At 42.9% G+C, this 22,287-nt stretch overlaps 1 protein-coding gene across 1 annotated transcript; it reads left to right on the top strand.

Moving 5' to 3' along the window:
- Positions 1-1,182: 1,182 nt before the first annotated feature.
- On the top strand, positions 1,183-9,860 carry SOX11 (SRY-box transcription factor 11). The gene has a single exon (XM_075049199.1). The coding sequence runs from the start codon at positions 1,533-1,535 to the stop codon at positions 2,745-2,747; it is 1,215 nt and encodes a 404-aa protein (XP_074905300.1). The 5' UTR covers positions 1,183-1,532; the 3' UTR covers positions 2,748-9,860.
- The last annotated feature ends 12,427 nt before the right edge of the window (positions 9,861-22,287 follow it).

The raw sequence follows: 22,287 nt of genomic DNA, 5'->3' as shown, positions 1-22,287 counted from the left end.
ACATGGGATTATCCGGAATAGCTGGATCCGCTACCGGCGTTTTCCAATAATCACAACACTGTTGAATAACTGGGTGCTTTCTGGAAAACAAACAAAAAATCAGCACTGTTAGACGCTCTCTGTAAGTTTTCACCCCTTGCTTAGGAGAAACCGCCTTTATCCTCTGCCTGCACCACGCGGGAAACGCCTCCAGGTGGGTGCGATGACCTCCCTTTTTTCGGCACACCTCCTGCGGGCAGCCCGCGCCTTCCCGGGGAACGGGGGGTGGCGGCAGGGGGGCCTCACCCCGCCCCGGGCAGGCCGCCCGCCCTGGCCCGGCCCAGATGAGCAGCGGGCAGCGCCGCTCGGCAGGCGGGGGCCGCCGCCGCACCGTCCGCAGCCGCGGGCAACCGGATCCCCCCCGCCCGCCCCAGGAGCGTGCCAGGCCCTGCCCTGCGGCCCCGCAGCCCCGTCCGCTACCGACGAGCCACAGAGACGAGCCCGGGGGAGCGGGGGCAGGGAACCGAGGCGCCTGGCGCCTTCCTCCGGGGGTTCACGGCCCCGGCCCGGCCCCGGCGGGGCAGAGGGCCGCGGGCGGCCCCGCGCCGCCGACCACCGCGGCCGCGCGGCGGGAGGCGCTCTCCCCCGGCGAGGGCCGCCCAGCGCACCCGCGGCGGAGGCGCAGGCGGCGGAGCCCGGCGCGGCGGGAAGGCGGCGCGGACGGCACCGGCCGCCCGGCCCCGCGCCCGCCGGAGCGGCCGCCGCTGCGGCGGCCGCGGAGCGCCAGCGCCCCCTGCCGCCCCGAGCCGCCGCCTGAGGGGAGCGGGCCACGGCGGGGCGGGGGGGTGCGCCGCCGACCCTCTCCCCTCGCCGCCTCGTACCGCTCCGCGCCCGGCGGCAGACCAGCGGGCGAGGCCAGCGGGCGAAGCCCCCCGTGGCGCCGCTGCCTGCCTGCCTGCCGGGCGGGCGGAGGGACGAGCCGGCGAGAGGCTGCCGCCCCCCCTCCTCCTTCTCCTCGGCCGGCCGCCCCCCGCGCAGGGGGTGTGTGAGCGCGGGGCGGGGGAGGAGGGGGCGGGGGCCAAGCTGATAAAAGCGGTGGGCGTGCCGGTGGGCGCGGCCCCGCGCCGCCATTGGCCGGCGGCGGGAGTGATGTCACCCATATGAAACGCTGATAACTAGTTGGGCGAGGAGCCGGGAGTTTTGCAGAAGGGGGAGCGCGCGCGGCGCGGCGGGGCAGGGCGGGCGGCGGCGGCGCGAGGCCGGGGCACGGGCAGAGCGCGGCGCCGAGCGCACCAGCCCAGCCGCGCCCCAGCCCGGCCCGGCCGCAGCGGGGCCGCCGGGGCTGCGGGCGGCAGCGAGCGCCCGCCCGCCGGTCGGTCGGTCGCCCCGCGGGGGGCTGCGCCTCGCAGCGCGGCGGAGAGAGCTCGGCTCGGCTCGCAGCAGGGGCAAGGTGCGGCGGCGGCGGCGGTGGGAGGGGGCGGCGGCGGAGCGGCTTTGTTGGCTCGGAGGGCAGCGGCGCGGCGGGAAGAGCGGCGCTTCGGCGAGAGCCCACCATGGTGCAGCAAGCGGAAAGTACGGAGGCGGAGAGCAACCTGCCCCGGGAAGCGATGGACACCGAAGAGGGCGAGTTCATGGCTTGCAGCCCGGTCGCGTTGGACGAGAGCGATCCGGACTGGTGCAAAACGGCGTCGGGGCACATAAAGAGGCCGATGAACGCGTTCATGGTGTGGTCTAAGATCGAGAGGAGAAAAATCATGGAGCAGTCGCCGGACATGCACAACGCGGAGATCTCCAAGCGCCTGGGCAAGCGGTGGAAAATGCTGAAGGACAGCGAGAAGATCCCTTTCATCCGGGAGGCGGAGAGGCTGCGGCTCAAGCACATGGCCGACTACCCCGACTACAAATACCGGCCCAGGAAAAAGCCCAAAATGGACCCGTCGGCCAAGCCCAACGCCAGCCAAAGTCCCGAGAAAAACGCACCCGCCGGCAGCGGCGGCAGCAAGAGCGCCAAGAGCTCCAGCAAGAAGTGCAGCAAGCTGAAAGCCTCCTCCGCCTCCTCGCCCCCCAAGCCGGGAGCCAAAGCCGCCCACCACGGGGACTACGCGGGGGACGAGTACGTCTTCGGCACCCTGAAAGTGAGCAGCAAGACGGTCAAGTGCGTCTTCATGGACGAGGAGGAGGAGGACGACGACGACGACGACGAGCTGCAGCTGCGGATCAAGCAGGAGGCGGAGGAGGAGGAGGAGGACGAGGAGCCGGGGCCGCAGCAGCTGCGGCGGTACAACGTGGCCAAAGTGCCGGCCAGCCCCACCTTGAGCTCCTCGGCGGAGTCCACCGAGGGGGCGAGCCTCTACGAGGAGGTGCGGGGCGGCTCCGCGGCGGCGGGCGGCGGCAGCAGACTCTACTACAGCTTCAAGAACATCACCAAGCAGGGCCCGCCGCCGCCGCAGCAGCAGCCGCCCGGCCTCTCGCCGGCCTCCTCCCGCTCCATCTCCACCTCGTCGGCCGGCAGCGAGGAGGCGGACGACCTGCTCTTCGACCTCAGCCTCAACTTCTCCCAGCACGGCCACGCCGCCGCCGAGCTGGGGGCGGGCGCCGCCGCCGGCAACCTCTCCCTCTCGCTGGTGGACAAGGACCTGGACTCCTTCAGCGAGGGCAGCCTCGGCTCCCACTTCGAGTTCCCCGACTACTGCACCCCGGAGCTGAGCGAGATGATCGCGGGCGACTGGCTGGAGGCGAACTTCTCCGACCTGGTCTTCACGTACTGAGCGGGGGCGGCGGCGAGGGCGGGCGGCGAGGCAGCGGCGGAGCTGGAGCTGGAGCGGCGCGACGCCGGTGATGCTGATGATGATGATGCTGATGATGATGCTGATGATGATTAAAAAAAAAGTCTTGTTTTCTTTTAAAAAAAAAAAAAATCTCGCAGTTAGTTCCGAGCCCGGGAGTTGTGATTTTATTTTATTTTTTAAATTTTTGTGTTGTTTTTTTTTTTTTTTTAATTTTTATTGCATTTGGTGATCACAACAACAACAGCAAAGGCAAATGGGACTGGGGGAAAAAAAATGATACAGAAGGCGCTGTTTGAAGCTTGTCGGTCTCCGATTGAAGTCTGGAAGATGGTCTGCAAAGAAGTCTTTTGGCAGCACAACTGTTACTCAAGGGGGTTTGTGGATTTTTTTTTTCTTTTCCCGTGAGAGATCTTAAAGAACTGTTCTGATTATTATTATTTTTTATTTTTTTTCCGAAAGGGACCATTGCAACTTTTTTTGGAGGGAGAAAACTGATGTCTTCTATGCATCCGATTCTTAACAAAGCTGCAGGGAGCTTGAAAAAATGCAGACTGTACAAACGCTTACAAATAACTGAACTGACTTAAGATCAGAGTTTACTTTTCAGATCAAATTGTTTATGGTTTTACAAATGTGATTTCTACTTGCCAACTTTTTTTTTTGTAACTTGTTCCCTTATACCTCCTTGATTGAATACCAGACAGCCTAGACCTCAGTACAAAAAGGTATTGAAACATTTTTGATACATAACAGACCTCAGTCTTTTTTAAAAATTAATATATTTTCAGGCGTATTTTTGTACAGTGAAAAGGGAACATTCTTGCTGTGTTTTTTCAGTAAGACTTTTCAGGCACTTCTTCCCTTTTATTTTCTTTTTTTTTCTCTGTTTTTAGCATGCAAGTTTGTTGGTACGTTACGTCCTGGTTTTAAAAGGATTAAAATTTTAAAAAAATAATCCTTGCATCTAAAGGCCTTGTGGTTTTAAAAAAAAAAAACAAACACTTTTTTTGTACAGCTATAGTTCAGATTTGTTCAATATTTGTAGGTAAAGATTTATTGAAAATGGTGATATAGACCTCAGAGCTGTTATCTTAGTTTAAAAGATTGTATATGTACTGTACTATAGTAGGACTTTATGTATCTCATACGCTGTGATATGTGGATGGGGCCCCAGATGGAAGGTATGAAACTGGATTCTCGATTTTAGCAAAAAAAAAAAAAAAAAAAAAAGAAAAAAGGCACATAGTTAAAAAAGTTTCTCATGTTGTGCAATATAATCTAAAGTACAGACCATCTGCATATTTTGTAGCAAATGATGGCAAAAGCAGACTTGTGCACTGTCAACATCATAGCCTGTTTTTTTTTTTTTTTTTTAAATGCTGAAAGTCTGTATCTTGACAATTTTAATAAATCAGCTGGAACTGATAGAAACTCGTATCGCTATTAGTGTCTGTAGAAGTAACGCTGGAGATGCCATGTTGTCACCCCTCGCCTGCGGAGGAGCGGTAGCTGTAGGCTGTTGTGCGTGCCCGTAGCTAGGGGGGAAGGAGAGTGAGGGCTGCTGCTTTGCTTTTCCTGGCTTTTTTTTCCCACCTCCCGTCGCCCTTTTCCCCCACAGATTTACCTCCGCGGGGCGGCGGGGGTCGCCGTCAGCGGGGCCGGGAGGCAGCAGGTCGGCTCGCCCCGGGGATTTTCGGCTCTCCCGCCTTTCCACCCTCCCCGCCCCGCTCTAGCCGGCGGCGACCGAGCCCAGGTCCCCGGGGGCGGCCCCGCCGGCCCTCCCCATCCCACTGCGCGGGAGGCGGGCGGGGGGCGCGGCGGGGCCGGGTGCCCGCTCCCACCGCCGCCGCGGGGGCCGGGGCTCTCCCCCGCCTCCGCTTGCCCCCCGCTCCTCTCTCCGCTGCTCTTTTTTTCTTTTTTTTTTTTTTTCTTTCTTTTTCCCTCCCCCTCTCCCTGTTTTTGATGGCTAGCCTGGGCGAGACTCGAGGCGGAGATGCTGGGAGCAGCGGTGCTGCATCTCCTCCGCCCCAGAGCAGCGCTCGGCCCGGCCCGGCCCGGCGGGAGAGCCGCCCCGGGCGGGGGAGTGGGAAGGAAGGGGGGGTACGAGCTTCTGCTGGAGGTGAGCAGACTTTGTCAGTGTGCTTTTTTTTTTTTTTTTTTTTTTTTTTTTTTTAACTGTAGGAGCCATCAGATTTCAGTTGCGCGCTTTGAAAGAACTGCTGATGGCAATAAACAGACTCACAAGGTAGAAGTTTGTTTCTCGAAAAGTTTACTTTTTATCTGATAGGCATTGGTATTTTTTTTTTTTTCTCCACTAAGTAATGATCCAGCTGTTTACAGGGACAATTCACTGTGCTGGTATTTTGGTGGCAACCACTGCTACAGGCTTTCAGACTTGCTGAAATGAAAATCCTGCATACACATTTGTAAGGCATAATAAAACATAACATTAAAACCTGCATGCATGTTATGTTTAATCAAAGACAACTCTTAGGCATTTAAGTGGTGAGATATCTTACTTTAGGTTAGTTAAACTGGTAGTAAAATGATTAATATAATCTGATCTCTTTCTAATAATAATAATAATAATAATAATAAAACACTCATGATTCTAAATAAAAGTTGTTTGGCCTAAATCTTTGCTATCAGAAAAGAGATATAGCATATCTGGGAACTCAAATTTATGTCTTGCATTGTGATAATTCTTTATGAGAAACTGTGTTTTAAAACAAACTTAATTACAATATACAAGATATCCTTGGCAATGGATAGTCCTCAATAAAACAGAGTTTCTTGAATTTTCAGTTTTTGGTCTCAAATGATTAGTGTGTTCTCCATGTAATAACTTAGAAATCAGATTGCAAACAAATGACATTTATCTCTTCTAAGGCAAAAGAGTGAAAGAAAGTAGATACACTGAAGTGCTCTAGCCTAGCTATTCACTATCCTGCTATCGAAAATCCGTTCTTGGGCTAGGGTGATGGAGTAAGTTGATCAGGTTCTAAGTCTTGAAACTGAGCCAAAATTCTCTTAGTAATTCTTCAAGCTATCATGAGAGTATGGGGACTTGTACTTTCAGTCCCTTCCTTCTGATATGCATCCTTGTTTATTAAAGTGATAATAGGCAGTGTCATTAAACATTTGTGCTTTACAGATGTTCGATGAGTTATGAACGATTATGGTCAAATATAGGCTGCATTTAGTTTGCATTGTAATAAGGTCTGTGTCTCAGCCTACAAAAGTTTCGACTTGCGTATATTTTTGGAAGCTGTTTTTAAAATTACCATTTAAAATATTAGTCGAGTATAACTGATTGAAAGGATCCGAGTATAGAGCAGTCAGGCATATTTTAAAAGAGCAACAGGTCTACTTTAGTCAAAGAATATAATACCCACTCAGAAATATACCTTTTCTTTCTTCTAGATGGGAATTATACAATACTATATCAGAGGAATATTTTGAGTGAGGGTATATAGTGCAGGGAAACAACTTTTTGTCCAGACAGTTGAGTTTCTTTTATTTCAGAGTTTATTGTTGCATATTGCTCAAGGGAAAATTAGGTAGTGTTCTATTTAAGCCACTACATTGTTAGGGCTGAAGTTTGATGCTGTTGAATGCCTAAGCTCCTGCTGATCTCAGAGTAAAAAAACAATCTTCTAATCATGAAAAATAGCATCTGCTAAGCTACTCTTGTATTTTTTTGCTTTGGTCATAACTACTAATATTCATACCTTCCGTTTCTCTTTCCTTTTGTGTTTTTTTAGTGTACATAGGAATCCTTGTTGACCTGCTAGAGCAGTCCTTTTGCAGGCTTAGTATCTCCCGTGGCCTTTTTTTCCACACTCTTTGCATTTATCTCCGTACAATACTACTCTAAGTGTAATGGGACTCAGTGACAGAGGGGAGAAAAATGAGGTTTTTTTATGTGGAAAGACAATTTACTTGCTAACACTGAGGATGTCAACTCAATGTAAAACCTAATCAAACATGCTGATTCTTTTCAATTTTAAAGTGAACATTTTTGTAAACTTACCATTTTTACCCTTATGTTGTTTTTATTATGTTTTTCCTCTCTTCCTTTTAAAAGAACCACAACTAAAATATTTTCTTCCTTTAAGTGCAGTCTTTCACAAATGTGGTAGAAAGACTCATTCCAAGCATCCTATAAGTGCTACATGCTCTTTAGCATTCACTGTCATTCAGATGAAACTTCTTCAAGTCTACTGAATGTGATTTGCATGTGTGCAGTCTGATCCTTCTTCGCTCATGCCTGTTTGAGGAAAGAGCAACTCTGTTGTTACACCAAGGTAAAACTGGTGTGGGGTCAAAGTCAGGGCCATATAATTTTTAGGTGTTTGATATTCAACACAGTTCATTAAGTTCCAGTTCCTTTTTACATCTTCACAATTGTTACCTAGAAAGGCCTTAAACCTGCACTGGTTAAAAAAAAACCAAAATTCTCATTGAGCTTAATGGGAGTTTTCGCCTCAAGGGCTGCTGGCAGGATAGGTGTCTTAGTTCCTCCTAACCTTCATTTGTAAGCATGGCCAGGAAAAAAACAACCAACAAAAACTTAATACAATGAGTTGCCTTACATTTCCCCTACTATACGGTTGTATTTCTTTGATTTATTTCCTTTCCCCTCACCCACATCGAAGGCTGTGATTGTTTTTGTTTTGTCTTAATTTTTTTGCACACTACCTATACCAATTAACTGCCTAATTAGTTTTATCTTCTCTACATGGATGCAGTGAATTTGTAAGAGAATTTCACAAGCAAGTAGTTTTTTAGTGAGTTTAAAGTAAATAGAGTTTTAAAGACCTATTTTTATATTCAATATAAAGCACAAATGTGCAGAAAGTGTAGAATGACTTACAAAAAGGGAAACAAAAGTTCGTAATATTTCATGTATAAAAGTAATACCTTCTTTGGGTTGAGATTCTCTTAGAAAACCCAATACTTATGCCAGTGCAAAGATAGGAATATTTTAAAAACTCTTAGAAAATTGTGATTGACAGCAATTTCAAAGGAATGACTTCTGTAGATACAAGGAAACCCCTAAAGCAATATGGATAAGAAGGGGTGAATGGTTTTCAATGATGAACAACAACCTGGAAGTGTGAGAATGGAGGTTTCAATCCTTATTAATTAATCAAATTTCTTCTTTTGTGGTTAGCTACAACATCTGGATTTTCTGTGAAGTGCAATCTTGCAGGATGAAAAAGCGCAAGCGCGCCAAAATTCTAAGACTTGCGAATGCTCAGAAGCAGGTTTGATTTAGAATTATATGTTATTAATTAGGGCTTTAGGTTTTGGTAATTCCCACCTCCCAGAAAATCAAGACATCGATTCACCCTTTGAAGAAATTTGATCAAATAATAATGATTAATCCAGGAACTCCCATTGTCACAATTTGTTTTTGTTTCCATCGTCCTGCTTATCTCCAAAACCAACTTGCCTCAACTCCTGGTGAAGCCAGGGAGAAGAGTTATATGCCATTGTTAGTTCATTTACAATTTCTATCTGGTTTTGCTCTTGTACATATGTTGGCGTTTTGGAGTCTTTACATAAATGCTGTGATACTTTTTTTCTTCTTTCCTTTTTTTTTTTTTTTTTTTTTTTTTTTTTTTTGGTGGGCTGTTTTAAAATGGAGGCCTGTTTTCCAGTGTGGGACTTTTGATGGTTACAACATTTCGATGATGTTGCATGATGGCCACAGGTGGGGGAAATTGAATGTTTTAGAGCAGTTTTTCAAGCATGACACTTTTAAAATATGTAATTTCAAAGACTTTTCAAGGCCACATGAAATTAGTTTTCATAGCCACTCCAGGTCTTGGGGGGAAAAGCTGAAAAGTACTTTTGTTTAGAAGTCTGAGTGATGGTGGGGGGGAAACCTTTTCTTGAGGTTTTTGCATGCCAGTGCACGGCCTATTGCTGTGAGAGAAGGAAGATGGTAAGGCTGCTTGAGGCAATGCACTGGAGGACAAAGTGTTTTCTAGCACTAGGAAAAGAAAATGCATGGCAAAGTTTTGTCTTCTAGTAGACTATATAGCATGCAGAGTTTAGTATGTGTCAAAACAGTGTATGACATTGCTGTATCAAAGTTGTAAAATTAAGCATTATTTATTGAAAACTATGTATTTTTTTTGTAAAAACCTGATCACCTAGAGGATTAATATCAGTGACTTGTGCTAGTGCTACAAACTTAACCAGCTTCTTTACTACAGTACTTGATATGCAGTGTTAATGCTCAGGGTTGAAACCAGTCCACTCCAATGTCTTTTTTTGCAAGAGTTTTTAAGTAAAGGAACAACATAATGCAATTGTTCAAAGGACTCTAATAAAATTGTGTGATCAATCTTCCTATGTGTTTTTATGTGGATTTTTTTTTTTCCCCCCAGTGTTGCATTTGGTAAATGCAGTTCAGCTATTATAGTGAATCCACACTTCATTCTGTGGGCACCCAAAGCTTATAGTCAAAGGGAATGTTAATGTCTTTCAAAAAAAAACCCTCACAGGTAGTTATGGTCAAGGTAGGATGTACAGAGGGTAAGTGCTGTTCTGGGCACGCCTGAGAGACTCTGGAACAGAGAATAAGCCAATTAACTTCCCTTTTTTTTTTTTTTTCTGGTTAAGACTCTGGATAAAACAATAAAGTATTTTATGATAAACATTTTAGATATTGCTTTAAAGTTGACCATGAAAGAATGAAATAAGATGGATTACATGCCAGCAAACCCCATTTCTCTCTGTATCTTTTTCTACAGACAATTTACCATCTAAATGTATTTTGGCATAGAAAAAAAATCATTCTGTATTAAGATTCTAGTTATGAAAATGTTTTTATGAGAACCCTGTAATCAATTCTTGGAACTATAAAAAGGTGTTTTTAATGTGTTTATGTGGTGAAAGTTTGTTGTATATTAAATATTGTTTTATAGAAATGATGGAGTATATTGTTACAAATTCGAAATTTGTAATTAACACAAGCCATCTATTGCTGAAATTAACCTTCTAGAGCTCCTGCCAGTAGGCATATTCCCATATTCCAAAAAGTGTACAAGGCACATCTCTCTCTTGCTTGTATTTAATGTCTCTACTTTTGCAAGTTCACATAGGCATGAAAATATCAACTGATAACACCCTCCTTCCCACCGGGGGATTGTTGGTTACTCCTAATATCCAGGAAATAATAGAAAAATTCTAATCAACTTCTGCTGTAGCCGACACAAGCCTTTAGACACGAGCAAGAGTCAATTCACCAAATAAAAGGTTCCAGGTAATTTTGTATGACTCTTCAGCACAGCTCTTCCCATTGTTCCTGTTCTTTCCTTTTCCCAACAGAGTTAGCTGAATAGCTCCTTTCTCCAAAAAACACTTCTTGGATGATAAATAATGATTTCTGTTTAACTTATCAAACCTACTGAGGACACTGAAAGCAATCTCTATAATTTCAAAAATCTGTTGTAGTAGTATTTTTTGTGTGAATGGAGATGTGTAACTGATGTGAAGTAAGGGTTTGAATGTGACATGTCATAGTAAAAATAGGAAGTTTAAGCTGGTCATTGTAAATCAGTGAAATAAAATCTTTATATACAGCCACCATACCACTATCCTTTCTGTACATATCAAAAAAGTTTCAGAAAACATTTTTAAGGTACTTTAGAAGGTTTTGAAACAATGTGCTGAGAATATTCCATGGTGATTTGTTGTTTTGTTTGTTGTTTTTTTTTTTAATTCCCATAGACTTTGTTTATTCAAGTCCCATTGTATATAACCAAAGACAAACTAGAAATCTTGTAGAACAGACTAAGGTCATCTCCATACTATCTCAAATGACTCTAGCTGAAGTCTTCTGTTTAGTTCTTCCTGAGTGAGAATTGTCATTACCACCTTGGAAAGTTGAGTTTCAGTTCTGCTACATCAGATCTTACTATTGCCAGAGGGAAATTCTGCATGACACATTGAGAATATTTCCTATCCAGTATTTGGAAGTGGTTTTGGATTGGTAAACAACAAGTTATCACATCTTAAAACTACCATTGTGAAGGTACTGTGTGGCCTGGGTGTTGGCTCATTTTCATATGAAAGAAAGGGTAGAAGCACTGCGTTTCAAGGAAAGAAGAAAAACATTAGCATTTCAGTTTTCATTAGTATGTTCCCAAGTTTGAATGTTAGGTCTAACCCTAGAAGAAATGCATGAAAACATAGAGCGTAGGTAACATAGATCCACACAGATATCCAAACACAGTTGCGTCATTACGGAGTTAACACAAGCACATATGTATACAGTTGTGTTTCCATTAAAATGCTTGCTGGACAGACCACTCTAAATGGCTGGAATGTAGTGTCCATTAAAATCTATAGTTTAAGGTCCTGAGAACTTCAGAAGATTTTCATCCGTTGGACTTAAAGTTTTAAGATGATCTTTTCAGAGCCTATTAAAATTTTGGTAGAATAGTAAAAAAAACCCCAAAACCAAAAACCCACAAACCCAAAAAGCCACACAAATATCCCCAGCTCTAGAAATGACAATTCCCACCATAGTCAGAGCAAAAGGATCTTGGCTGTTTCCCTTGAAATCTGATGTTTACATTTATTGGCCTTACTCTGACATCTACATAAGCTAAAGTGTCTATGATAGATCACTTTTTCTACAACTCTGTAAATTCAATTAAAAGATTATGATTATCTTCAACCAAAATTGACTCATTTATATACTTGAAAATACAAGTCTTGATTTCTCAAATTATAATGTTAACAAATACTGAATGGTACATAGGGAATGAGGCAGGATTCATCTGCACGCAAGCACAAGGCAGTCCAAGAAATGCAGAGCAAAAAAGAAAATCTAGATCTCAGTTATAATTGTTCCATTAAGTTTCATATTAACGTGGCATTTTGGCATTTCATATGCATAACTAGGTTTTTTTTTTTTCTCTAAGACACCAAATATGCATCAAGTTAAAACTCTGCAATAAATTTATGTGTGTTCAAATTGCTTTTTCAAGTCAGTACTATTAACTAAGAACTTCTATTTTATGTCTGATTGTTTGTAAAGTAGCTTACACTTACACCTAGCCTTTACTTGATGAGACTTCATTTGTCTGCATAATCTTATTGTAATAACATTCCCTAAATCTCTGCGAAGCCTGCCTTTCATTCACCTAATTTCATTCACCTTGTTCATTGAGTTTCAGCACTCATACTCTTTAGAGAACAGAACCAAACTGCTCCCCTGACAGTAGCACTGCTGTGCATTCCCTTTCATTCTCTTTTCAAGGGTAGAAAAAGGGTAGAACACTACTAAGAACTGCCCACCTTCCACCCATTTATGTCCTTGGAAACATCTACTACTATCTCTTTTCTAGGCTATGGCTGTCCATAGCCCCAGACCGGCTTTGCTTTCCTCGGCTACGTGTGGTCATTCATCAGCTGTGGGATATCAAAGCCAATAGTTCTGCAGGCAGAAAGATTCATCTGAAGTCAGCTATATTTATGAAAACCACCTACTTAAACTTTTAAAACTATCCATCCTGATGTTGCCTGAAGTTGATGTGAACTGCTCCACAAACAGAACAATGGGGTATTAGTGTCTATAAAAGGGGAAATAACAACAGCAAAAATACCCCCCCCAGATAACTGCCTGTTTGAAATGTGAATCCTGATGTAACCCTGATGACCTGAGACTTCTCCAGCCCCCCAAAAGAGCTTTTGTGACTAGACATTTTTGCGTATTTTCACTATATTAGTAATTCAAATGTAAAATATTGCATTTTTCCACAAACGTATTTTGCATTTGGAAGACAAGCAAAGATATATATGTGAAGTAACATACAAATGGAAAGTATTTACAATAATACTAAGGACATTTGAGAAGACTATGGCAATAGATTTTCAAAAATACTTATCTTTGCTTTCCCTATGTCAATCTCTTGCACACGTTCTCCCTCCAGCCTTTTCCTGAGCATGTATTTTATATGTAAATGGACAGATATAAATACTGATGTATATCACAGTCTTTCATGCACAAATACAATTAAACAAACATTAAGGAACAAACATAAGGAACATTGTAGGAAAAACTACATTTGCAACTTTATTCAAATCCTTTTCAATAAATATGCTGACATGAGAACATGTGTACCAAGTGATAGAGTATCTAGAAGTTAGGTACCTGGTATCAGCTGGCCATCCACGATAGATTTCTGAACTCAGCCTTCATGCTGGGTGAGGAGCTGCCTACAGCTTGACTGTAAAAATGGGATGTGTTTGGTGTCTCCGACACCTGGCTCAGGATTTCACATTAGACATCTCTGTCCACTCAAGACCTCAAGTGAGTTCATAGTTTTATTCTGATGACAGATAACAAACTCTTTACACTGATATGGTATCCTGTAGGTAGAGCATGTGCACAGGAAACAGAAAGCACAGGGAAGAGATAGAAAGCACATCTAGGCTAAGAAATTAAAAGACAGTCAGCACATAGTCCAGGCACTGGAACTCAGCTGTCTGTATTGTTAAATTGTCAGAAAAAAACCCTGACACAGTTTTGGCTGGTGAATGCTAGCACTCTTCCAAAAAATCACTGGAACAATTTGGAAATTAGCATGGGCCAAAGATCATTCCCAATAGGCAGTTTGGATTCAGCCACTCTGTTTTGGAAAGTAAGAGAGTTTAATAGCGTAGATGTGGCCAGAGCATGCCAGCTGGCCTCAGGTCCAGGGAACAGACCCTGGTTTAATTTACTAGCATAGATGTAGCTACAGGTTATAAACCCTACTTCTGCAGGACTTTGACCATAAAGCCCCCATAATTTTGGAGGATACCTTAGCCTTAATCTGTGGAATAGTCTCAGAGAGAAGCTGTCACCCCTGTCTATGACTGGAATGCAAAAGTCATGAGGCCAAAGGCAAAGCAAAAAGCAATCTGTCCTAAAACCTTTTCTGCTGTATTACTGATCCATACTGCCTCTCGTTGCATACAGTGTCAGTTCTACAACTGTTGCATTCCTGTTAGCATGGGGGCTCTTCTTTATCAGGGGGACCACAGAAGGAGACTGTGGATACAATTTTTTTAAAAACGGGAAATTTCTTACAGAATTTGGGTTGAGGGGAGTGCTCCAGCTCATAAAGATGATAACAATTTACACTGCAGTGCCTTTACTCCCAAGAATCCAAAAGCACTTTACAAATACTGTTGGCCAATTTTGTTCTCCCCTTGTAGTCAAAACACCTACTGAAATCAATTGTAGAATCACTTCTGTTGAATCTCCTCCAACTGCAGAGCTGAGTGAGAATTTTATATGTTGAACAGCTGTAGAACTGGAGCCTTGAAATTGCTATTTAAATTATACATAAGAATCATAGAGTGTATGTTCTTCTAGCACTCTCACAGTTAGTTTAGACAATATTTTCATAAACTGCACTCTTAGGAAAAGAAATCAATCCATCTGGACTAGATAAGAGGGAATCATTAAGTATTTTTCCTGCTTAAATATTAACATAATTTAGTAAAATTGGTTCAGTGTCCTGAGAAGGGAATGCTCCCTTGATCAGCACATCTGTGTTATGGTCTAACCTCAGTGATTACTGAATCATAGAAAGTCCCTTCTTCAAACATGAATGATTTTTCTCTTTTTTCCTTTTTAAATGCTAAGGATAAGAGGTGAAGCTAAAGCTTGAAAAGCATAAAGGAAGGACACAAGTTGCATACTCATTTGGGTTATACTAGTAATGAAACAAAATGGTGCAGTGCAACAGTTCTTGTGCTTTTTCTGATGTTCAATGGTTTCTCACTCCATGCATGTTCCACTGGTGTTAATGGTGTTATTCACAGAATAAATGCCATCTAAGTTTGAACTTAGACACAGGCACTCCTGTGGATAGCAGGAAAAACAGAGTAGAGTAGGCTTGACTTGGGAAAAAGGGAAGAAAACCAACAAAGTTAAAAGAGAAAGGCAAGACAGAAAGCTTGCCTACAAAGAGTTGCCACTGAGCTCTATACTTGCTAGGTTTTAGCAGATATATGAAAAGGCTGCCTCAACAGGATAATATCCAAAGTGCCCTGAACACTGAGGAGCTGCCTCCGCTGCTGGGTGCATCAGGATCAGTCCTAGTTAAATGATGTTTTGAAGAACTGAATGTGCCCAGGGCACCAGCCAGCAAGATGTGCTGTGGCTGCCTGGTGTCATCCCTGGCTTCATATGGGGCAACTCCAGTCTCCACCAGTCTCCCATGGTGAGAGACTTGACCCCAAAGGGAGGCATGAAGTGGAAGTTAAAACCTGGATTTACAAAGGATGAGGGTGGGGTTATGCAATCCTACATCCATGCTGGCATTCACAGACAACTCCTCTCCTAAACTACTGGAGGTGCTCGGAGGGCTGTGTGTCCACACTGCACTCACAGAGAATGCGATCTTGAGCTGAGGGATATTCCTCCCTCCTGAGACCAGCCTTTTCCTTATTTGCCATTTCAAGAGAAAACTTAGTTATGAAAACTGATTAAAAATAAGTATGACATGGTTTTTTGGATGCATCTCGATACAGCTCTGATTCCCTGTGATCAGTTAACCAGCAAAAAGTTAGAGCAGCAGCAGATTTCTCCCATTGTATCCTAGAGTAAAGAATTCAATTAATGTGAAAATACCTTTCTCCAGTCACGCCCAGAAAGTCACTTTGTGTGATATTGGAGACAGTATTTCTTCAATAATGACCTGATATTGAATGAAGATTCCCACTAGTGTAGGATTAGTAGGCTTAACCATTAGCAAGTTTCACAAAATGCTAATAAAATATTTATTTGGCTATTACTTTTCTTGACCTATTAGTTGAGTTCACTAATGGATTCAGGCTTCCCAGACAGAAACGTATACATTTATCTGAAGCTTAGCTAGCTATTTTCCTCAGTGATGATACATGCATTTTCCTGTCACATATATTGTTACTTTATAAAATTAGAAGTGTATATGTTAATATATATATAATGTTATGAATTTTTAAGAAGTAAAACACTAATCAATTTTAACTCAAATATTTTCAGGTATAGGTGATTTAAAAGAGATATTCACCAGTTGGTCCAACAATGATTTATTTAGGATATTGTATTAAAATCAGAAACTACTTACTGTATACTTTATATTAGGATACTGTCTAGTCAAATCCGTATCACTGAATAATTCTGTGATTTTTGTTCTCTGTTTTAAATTCTCCTCTAAGAACCTTTTAATGCATCTTGAGTCTGAGAGTCTCCTCTCTGTGAAAATCACTCTTATTCATATTAATGTCATTTTTGCATGTAAGAGAACTGGCATGTTGGAGGTGATATATATCAAAACGTATTTTTGAGAAAAGATTCCCAGAATTCAAAATTCTTGTCCTTTGTGGGAAACATAAAGAAGATACTTGAGGTGCCAGATATAAATATATTATTATAAAAGTTATTTTCAATTTAATTTATATGAACTGTGGCTTAAAGCAGGCACTTACTTGCAGCTATACATAATGCCTTGTATATTACAGCTGCAAAAAAAATAAAAGCTTGAGTCCATTGTAAGTTTTGACAAGCCTTGAAACAGAGGGAGTATCTGGTAAGGACTGGCAGGTTGGCAATGAAATAAGAAATATTTTCTCCAAGAGAAGCCATACTTTATCTGCTAAGGGCCAGGCACCAATTCCCAGCTCACAAAAGTTAGCAAGGACTGGAAATTCTCCTTGCCTCCCGAGAGGTGCTTGTAATCTGCTCAGCTGGGAGGTTAATGCGTGGGATGGATTTCCCAGTGCACCATGGAGAAATAGATTGCCCCCAAAATACAGAGAGGTATTTTAATTGCTTTTTGTCTTCCTCCTTTCTCGTAACTTCGCAATGTGATTCAAAGATTTACATGTTTCACATATGTCATAAATAAAAACAAAAGTAAATAAAGTGACCTTAAAGATGTGACCATTGTCCTCTTACTGAGAAAACCAGACAGATATTTAACAACCCTCCTTTCTCCTTCTTTCTCTTTTCCTTTGGGACAGTGGCAGCAGGAGAAGCTATCTTTTTTTTTGTGATTGTCTTCTCCGGTCTTTTTGCTACTAGCTTTATTTCATGCTGTCACCATTTATCCTTGGATTGATTAACCTCTCCAAAGCTAAGTGTTAGCCATCAGACATGTAAAGTACTATGGGAATATGTTGCAAACAAGGCTTAAGTGAATGACACAAACAGAACAGTTTGTCTGCTATCTGAAATGTCAATAATAGAGAAAACAAACTTGAACAGGCATCTAATTTTCTTCTCTTTTTCTGTAAATGTATATTTTTTTAATAGATGCCTCAGTGACAGCTGAAACAAATACGTGTATAAACTATATGCACTATCTAGGAGGAATGAGAAATAGTAGAAGGTGAGACATCTTGCTGCCTTTTACCCTGGGGTGCAGCATGTGTAATACATGAGAAAGATGACATCATCCACAGAAGGGACTGGATTCACAGACATGCTATAAATAAATCATTCAACAAAATGAAGAACCAGCAAAAGGGACAGCCACAGTCATATTCTTAAACATGCATTATTTACCCAATAATCTGAATCATCTCCTACAGTCTTTCCAGTTTCACAGGTAAATGTAATAAACATTGTCATCTGAAAAACAAAAAAAAAACCTTATTTGTATTTCTTCCTTTAGATTTACAGCTAATGTGTACAGAATGAACTTAAATAAATCCAAATCTATAAAGTCGCTTTCATATATCATTTTTATAGAACCGTACATGACTATGGTTTGGGGTTTTTTTTCAAATACGAGATGGAAATACTCCCCTGGTCCCAGCAGGCATGGAATAACTTGTGGGCTGTAAGAACTCCGTGCACAGAGGCTGAGTGTGGCCAGGCTCCAGCACTCCGAGAGGGAGGTTTCTGTATGAGACCACCACCTGCAACCCCCCAGGACACAGAGCGAGTCTTGGGAAACCAGCCTTCCCGCCCCATGAACACTATCCTGAGGCTGGTCTTAAAAATAATTTTGGGATTTAGATGCCTGCAACTCTCGGACTTTCCAGCTTTAGGGTGGGATTCAGACTATCTATACCCACCTAGGTCCCTGCTGAGGAGGTTAAGTGCTTTTGGTGTCAGGCAACTCAGCCCTGCCTAATCTCTGCAGGTGATTAAAATCCTGTGCTGGGGCAGGAGGTTCCCCCAACACCCATGCAGGGGCCATACAACGTGCTCAGCTTTGGTCAAGGGACTGCCGTGGAAAGCAGGTGTCTGGGTTTTCTGGTAATTCAGAGAGGTTAAAAAGGAGGGGCTCAGTCAGCTTACATCAACTGGGTCACTATGTTTAGCACAAAGTTACATCATATATATAGTTCTCTCCCGGTAAGATTGCTTTTCTATGAGAGATCTTTCTCAGGCTGCAGCTCTCAAGTGAAGCCTCTGGAGATGCTCTGTGCTGGCGGCTGCAGCAGATCCGTCTCCCTGCTGCCGGAGCTGGACCATCAGCACTGGGCACAAGGTTCATGGGGGCAGACAAAGCAAAAAATATGTGCAGCAATGTTTACTATGCTACAGTTATTTGTATAAATCATGGCAGCATCAAAGAAATGTGTCTCCCTCTTGGGGCAGAAGGGGATGAGATTCCTGTTTAAATTTAGTGCCTGGGGAAGTGCGTTCACAGCCGAGGCCTCTGAGAATGCTCTGTCTCCTTCGCAAACGAGCTTCACTGCTATTTACAGCCTCCGACCAAGTGCCAATGACTGCAAGCTGGTAAATGTAAAGATAAATTTGGATATGCACTTTTCTGAATTGGGACCCTGTAGACTGCTTTCGAGTTGGTTCCCAGGTCCTGGTCATAGTGGAGACTGAAGTTAGAGAAAATATGTGAATAATGAAAGAAGAGGAAATTTTGTTGTTGTTGTGGGGTTTTTTTTCCCACTTTATAGTGCACAAAGTGATGCAATTTTCTTTGAATAGCTTCAGATCTGACTTTTCATCCTTCCTTTGCCCTATCTTTTTGCCCCTCAGCTTTCCCTTACTACAAGACATGCACTAAAAATGGTGACCTCTGTTCTCCCTGTTCCTTACTTTTTTGTTTTGCTTTTTTTCACCTCTGTAAATTTTAAAACCTCTTTAGCTCTGGAAAAGTGTAAAGCAGCAGAAAACTGAAATTCTATAACTCTGTCTCTCTGTTACATTTTAGAAATGTTTTTCACCTTTTTGAAAAGTTATAGAGTGACAAAGTTATTGAGTTTAATTTTACTTATTTTCTCTTTACTTTTTCCAAAGTTGAGGAAGTTTTGAAAAGTTACAGTGTGTCAGAAGGAAAAGGGAAAAAGTGAGAAAAAACTCAACCCCCTTTCATTCATTCATTCACCCAGGAGAAAAATGAAGTAAATAAAGCAAAATTAAATAAAAGACGGAAAATAGGAAAAAAAATAATTTAAAGTATCTTGACAAATAAGGGCATAATAACAGTACAAGAGTTTTATTTTAAGAACAAGTAGTTTTTTTCACCGTAAAATATTTAAATGAAAATATTTGTCAAGCTTTAACTGGTCTCTGTGGTGCTAGGCAATGCTCATAAGGAAATACAGATTTGACCTCTCCTGTAAAGAAATACTATCCTTTGGATTTTAAAGATATTAATATCTTTATCAATGATTTGGATGAGTGGATCAAGGGCACCCTTTGTAAGTTTGCAGATGACACCAAGTTGATCAGGAGTGTTGACCTGCTGGAGGGTAGGGAGGCTCTACAGAGGGATCTGGACAGGCTGGATCGATGGGCCAAGGCCAGTTGTATGAGGTTCAACAAGGCCAAGTGTCAGGTCCTGCACTTGGGTCACAACAACCCCATGCAACGCTACAGGCTTGGGGAAGAGTGGCTGGAAAGCTGCCCGGCAGAAAAAGACCTGGGGGTGCTGGTCGACAGCCAGCTGAATATGAGCCAGCAGTGTGCCCAGGTAGCCAAGAAGGCCAACGGCATCCTGGCCTTTATCAGAAATAGAGTGGCCAGCAGGACTAGGGCAGTGATCGTCACTGGTGAGGCCGCACCTCGAGTCCTGTGTTCAGTTTTGGGCCCCTCACTACAAGAAAGACTTTGAGTTGCTGGAGCGTGTCCAGAGAAGGGCAACCAAGCTGGTGAGGGGCCTGGAGCACAAGTCTTATGAGGAGCGGCTGAGGGAACTGGGGCTGTTTAGCCTGGAGAAAAAGAGACTGAGGGGAGACCTTATCGCTCTCTACAACTACCTGAAGGGGAGTTGTAGCGAGATGGATGTCAGTCTCTTCTCCCAGGTAACAAGCGAGCGATAGGGCAAGAGGAAATGGCCTCAAGTTGTGCCAGGGGAGGTTTAGATTGGATATTAGGAAAAATTTCTTTACTGAAAGGGTTGTCAGGCATTTGAACAGGCTGCCCAGGGAAGTGGTTGAGTCACCACCCCTGGAGGTATTTAAAAGATGTGTAGACGTGCTGCTCAGGGACATGGTTTAGTGGCAGACTTGGCAGTGTTAGGTTTACGGTTGAACTTGATGACCTTAAAGGTCTTTTCCAACCTAAACGATTCTATGATTCTATGACACTATGATTTGATTCCTCTCATCCAGCCCTTTCTAAGTGCCCCTAATTCCACTTATAATGTACTAGTCTTTTTTATTTATTTTTTTTAAGCATGGCTAGAAAAACTAAGCAGAAGGATATGCATGAGGCAGACTTGCATGTAAACTTAAAATTAATGAGAAGAAACATGAACCTGACATACAAAATGACTGGGAGGTAAAGAATTAAATTTTAAAAAAAAATGAAAAAAATCAGGAGAATAACAACATTTTTTTAAAGACAAGATGAAATACATGTATAACAACAAAAGCAAGACTGCAAGATTCAGCATGAGAAGAACAAAGCCACGGGCAAGGACTGTGGGAAGAGAGAAGAATAGGGTCTCAGAGCTGATGCACGCTCAAGAATCAGGACATTTGGAGAGAGTCTGGCAGCAGAAGAAGGATGAAGGTAAGGAGTTTGTGTGCTTGCCTTATATGTGATCTCCCTGGAGAAATCCTGGTTATAGGAATTCGTGTATAGCTATGATAGCTCTATGAAGGGACAGGAGCTCAACTGTAAGGCAAAGAATCCTTCCTTTAGAAGATCTCTGCTAATTTTCAGAGAAAATTAAAACAAATCAGGTTTTGATAGATTTCAAGGCTCACGTGAATCATAAGTACAGAAAAATGAAAGGGAATGCACGTTACCATTCACTTAGGCAGGACTCAAAGAATCATTACACAGGCAAAAATTTAACATATTTAATACAGCCTGTTCTCTAAGGGATATCCCCTGCAGATTTTTTTCTGTGTACTGAGAAACAGCTAGGATGAGGCATTCTGAGACTTGATGCCCTTCCCGTATGTCACACATGCTTTTATCCTGTTGTCCCTTCTCTGAGTTGGACAGAGCAAAGACCAAAGTAAGTGGTTCCTACACTGTCAGTATTGTGGCCTACAGTGGAAAGGAAATGTCTAAGGAAAAGGGTTAGAAGGGAATGGATGCAGGCACATGAGACGTAGAAGACTGATGTGACTCTCATGCTCTTTCCATGCTCAGGAGGATGTTCCAAGTAATGCAGCCACCAGGAAGGAGCTGGACCAGACTGTGAGCTGCCCTGACTCAGGAGGGGCTTTGGTGGGGCACAGAGAACCATGAGAAGCACTCCCTGTTCATGGAAGTGCTCCTTTGAGTTTTGGAAGGCATGGTATCTATCTGTCAGATCTATGATTCCTAAGCTCTTTTTTTTTGTTTTGTTTTGGGGTTTGGGGGTTTTTTTTTTTGGTTTTGGGTTTTGGGTTTTTTTTTTGGCACCCACCACCCTCCCCACTGCCTATCACATTTCCGTGGGGCTCATGAACCTACTAATCCTAATTGCTCACAGCTGTGACCTATAGTTCGGGAGTCACTGACTTGGACACACATAAACATTTTTCTTGTATCATACTCAGGAAAATGACCTTATCTACATATTCTGGGATAAATTATTGAACTAGGATAAAAATTAATTCTTTTCCATGATCATTTGTGTTATACAAGTCTCCCTCATGTATGTTACATGCAAAAAAACTCATTCTATTTGACATATGAATAATTTGTGGATCTTTTTTCTAGGTATGCCATTAATAAAAACTGTGTAAACCCTTGGGCAAACTTAATACTAGAATGATACTGATGAATTGTAAATAATTCAGAAAAATGTAAAGTAGAGGAAAAAGAAACTGGAAAAATTGCTTTACAAGGAAAGAGGTGAAGAAATTAAGATATATTTAGATTGACCAAATGAGACTTAAGATGGGTATGGTAACAGATCACAATTATTTGCAAAACGGAAATACCATGACTGAAAGGAATGGTTTATTTTGGCACAAAGATTATAAGTAAGCATGACAGGATGAAACTTAACACCAGACCTGTCAACCTGCTAGATGAAGAGAGCTCCACAACCACTTCTATTAAAAGCTGGGGTTTGACAGAGAACTATTCTAGGAGAACATT

This window comes from Buteo buteo, chromosome 17 (assembly GCF_964188355.1).
Source record: "Buteo buteo chromosome 17, bButBut1.hap1.1, whole genome shotgun sequence".
Taxonomy (NCBI): domain Eukaryota; kingdom Metazoa; phylum Chordata; class Aves; order Accipitriformes; family Accipitridae; genus Buteo; species Buteo buteo.
The sequence above is the reverse complement of the archived record's forward strand: the minus strand, read 5'-3'. Positions and strand labels throughout refer to the sequence as shown.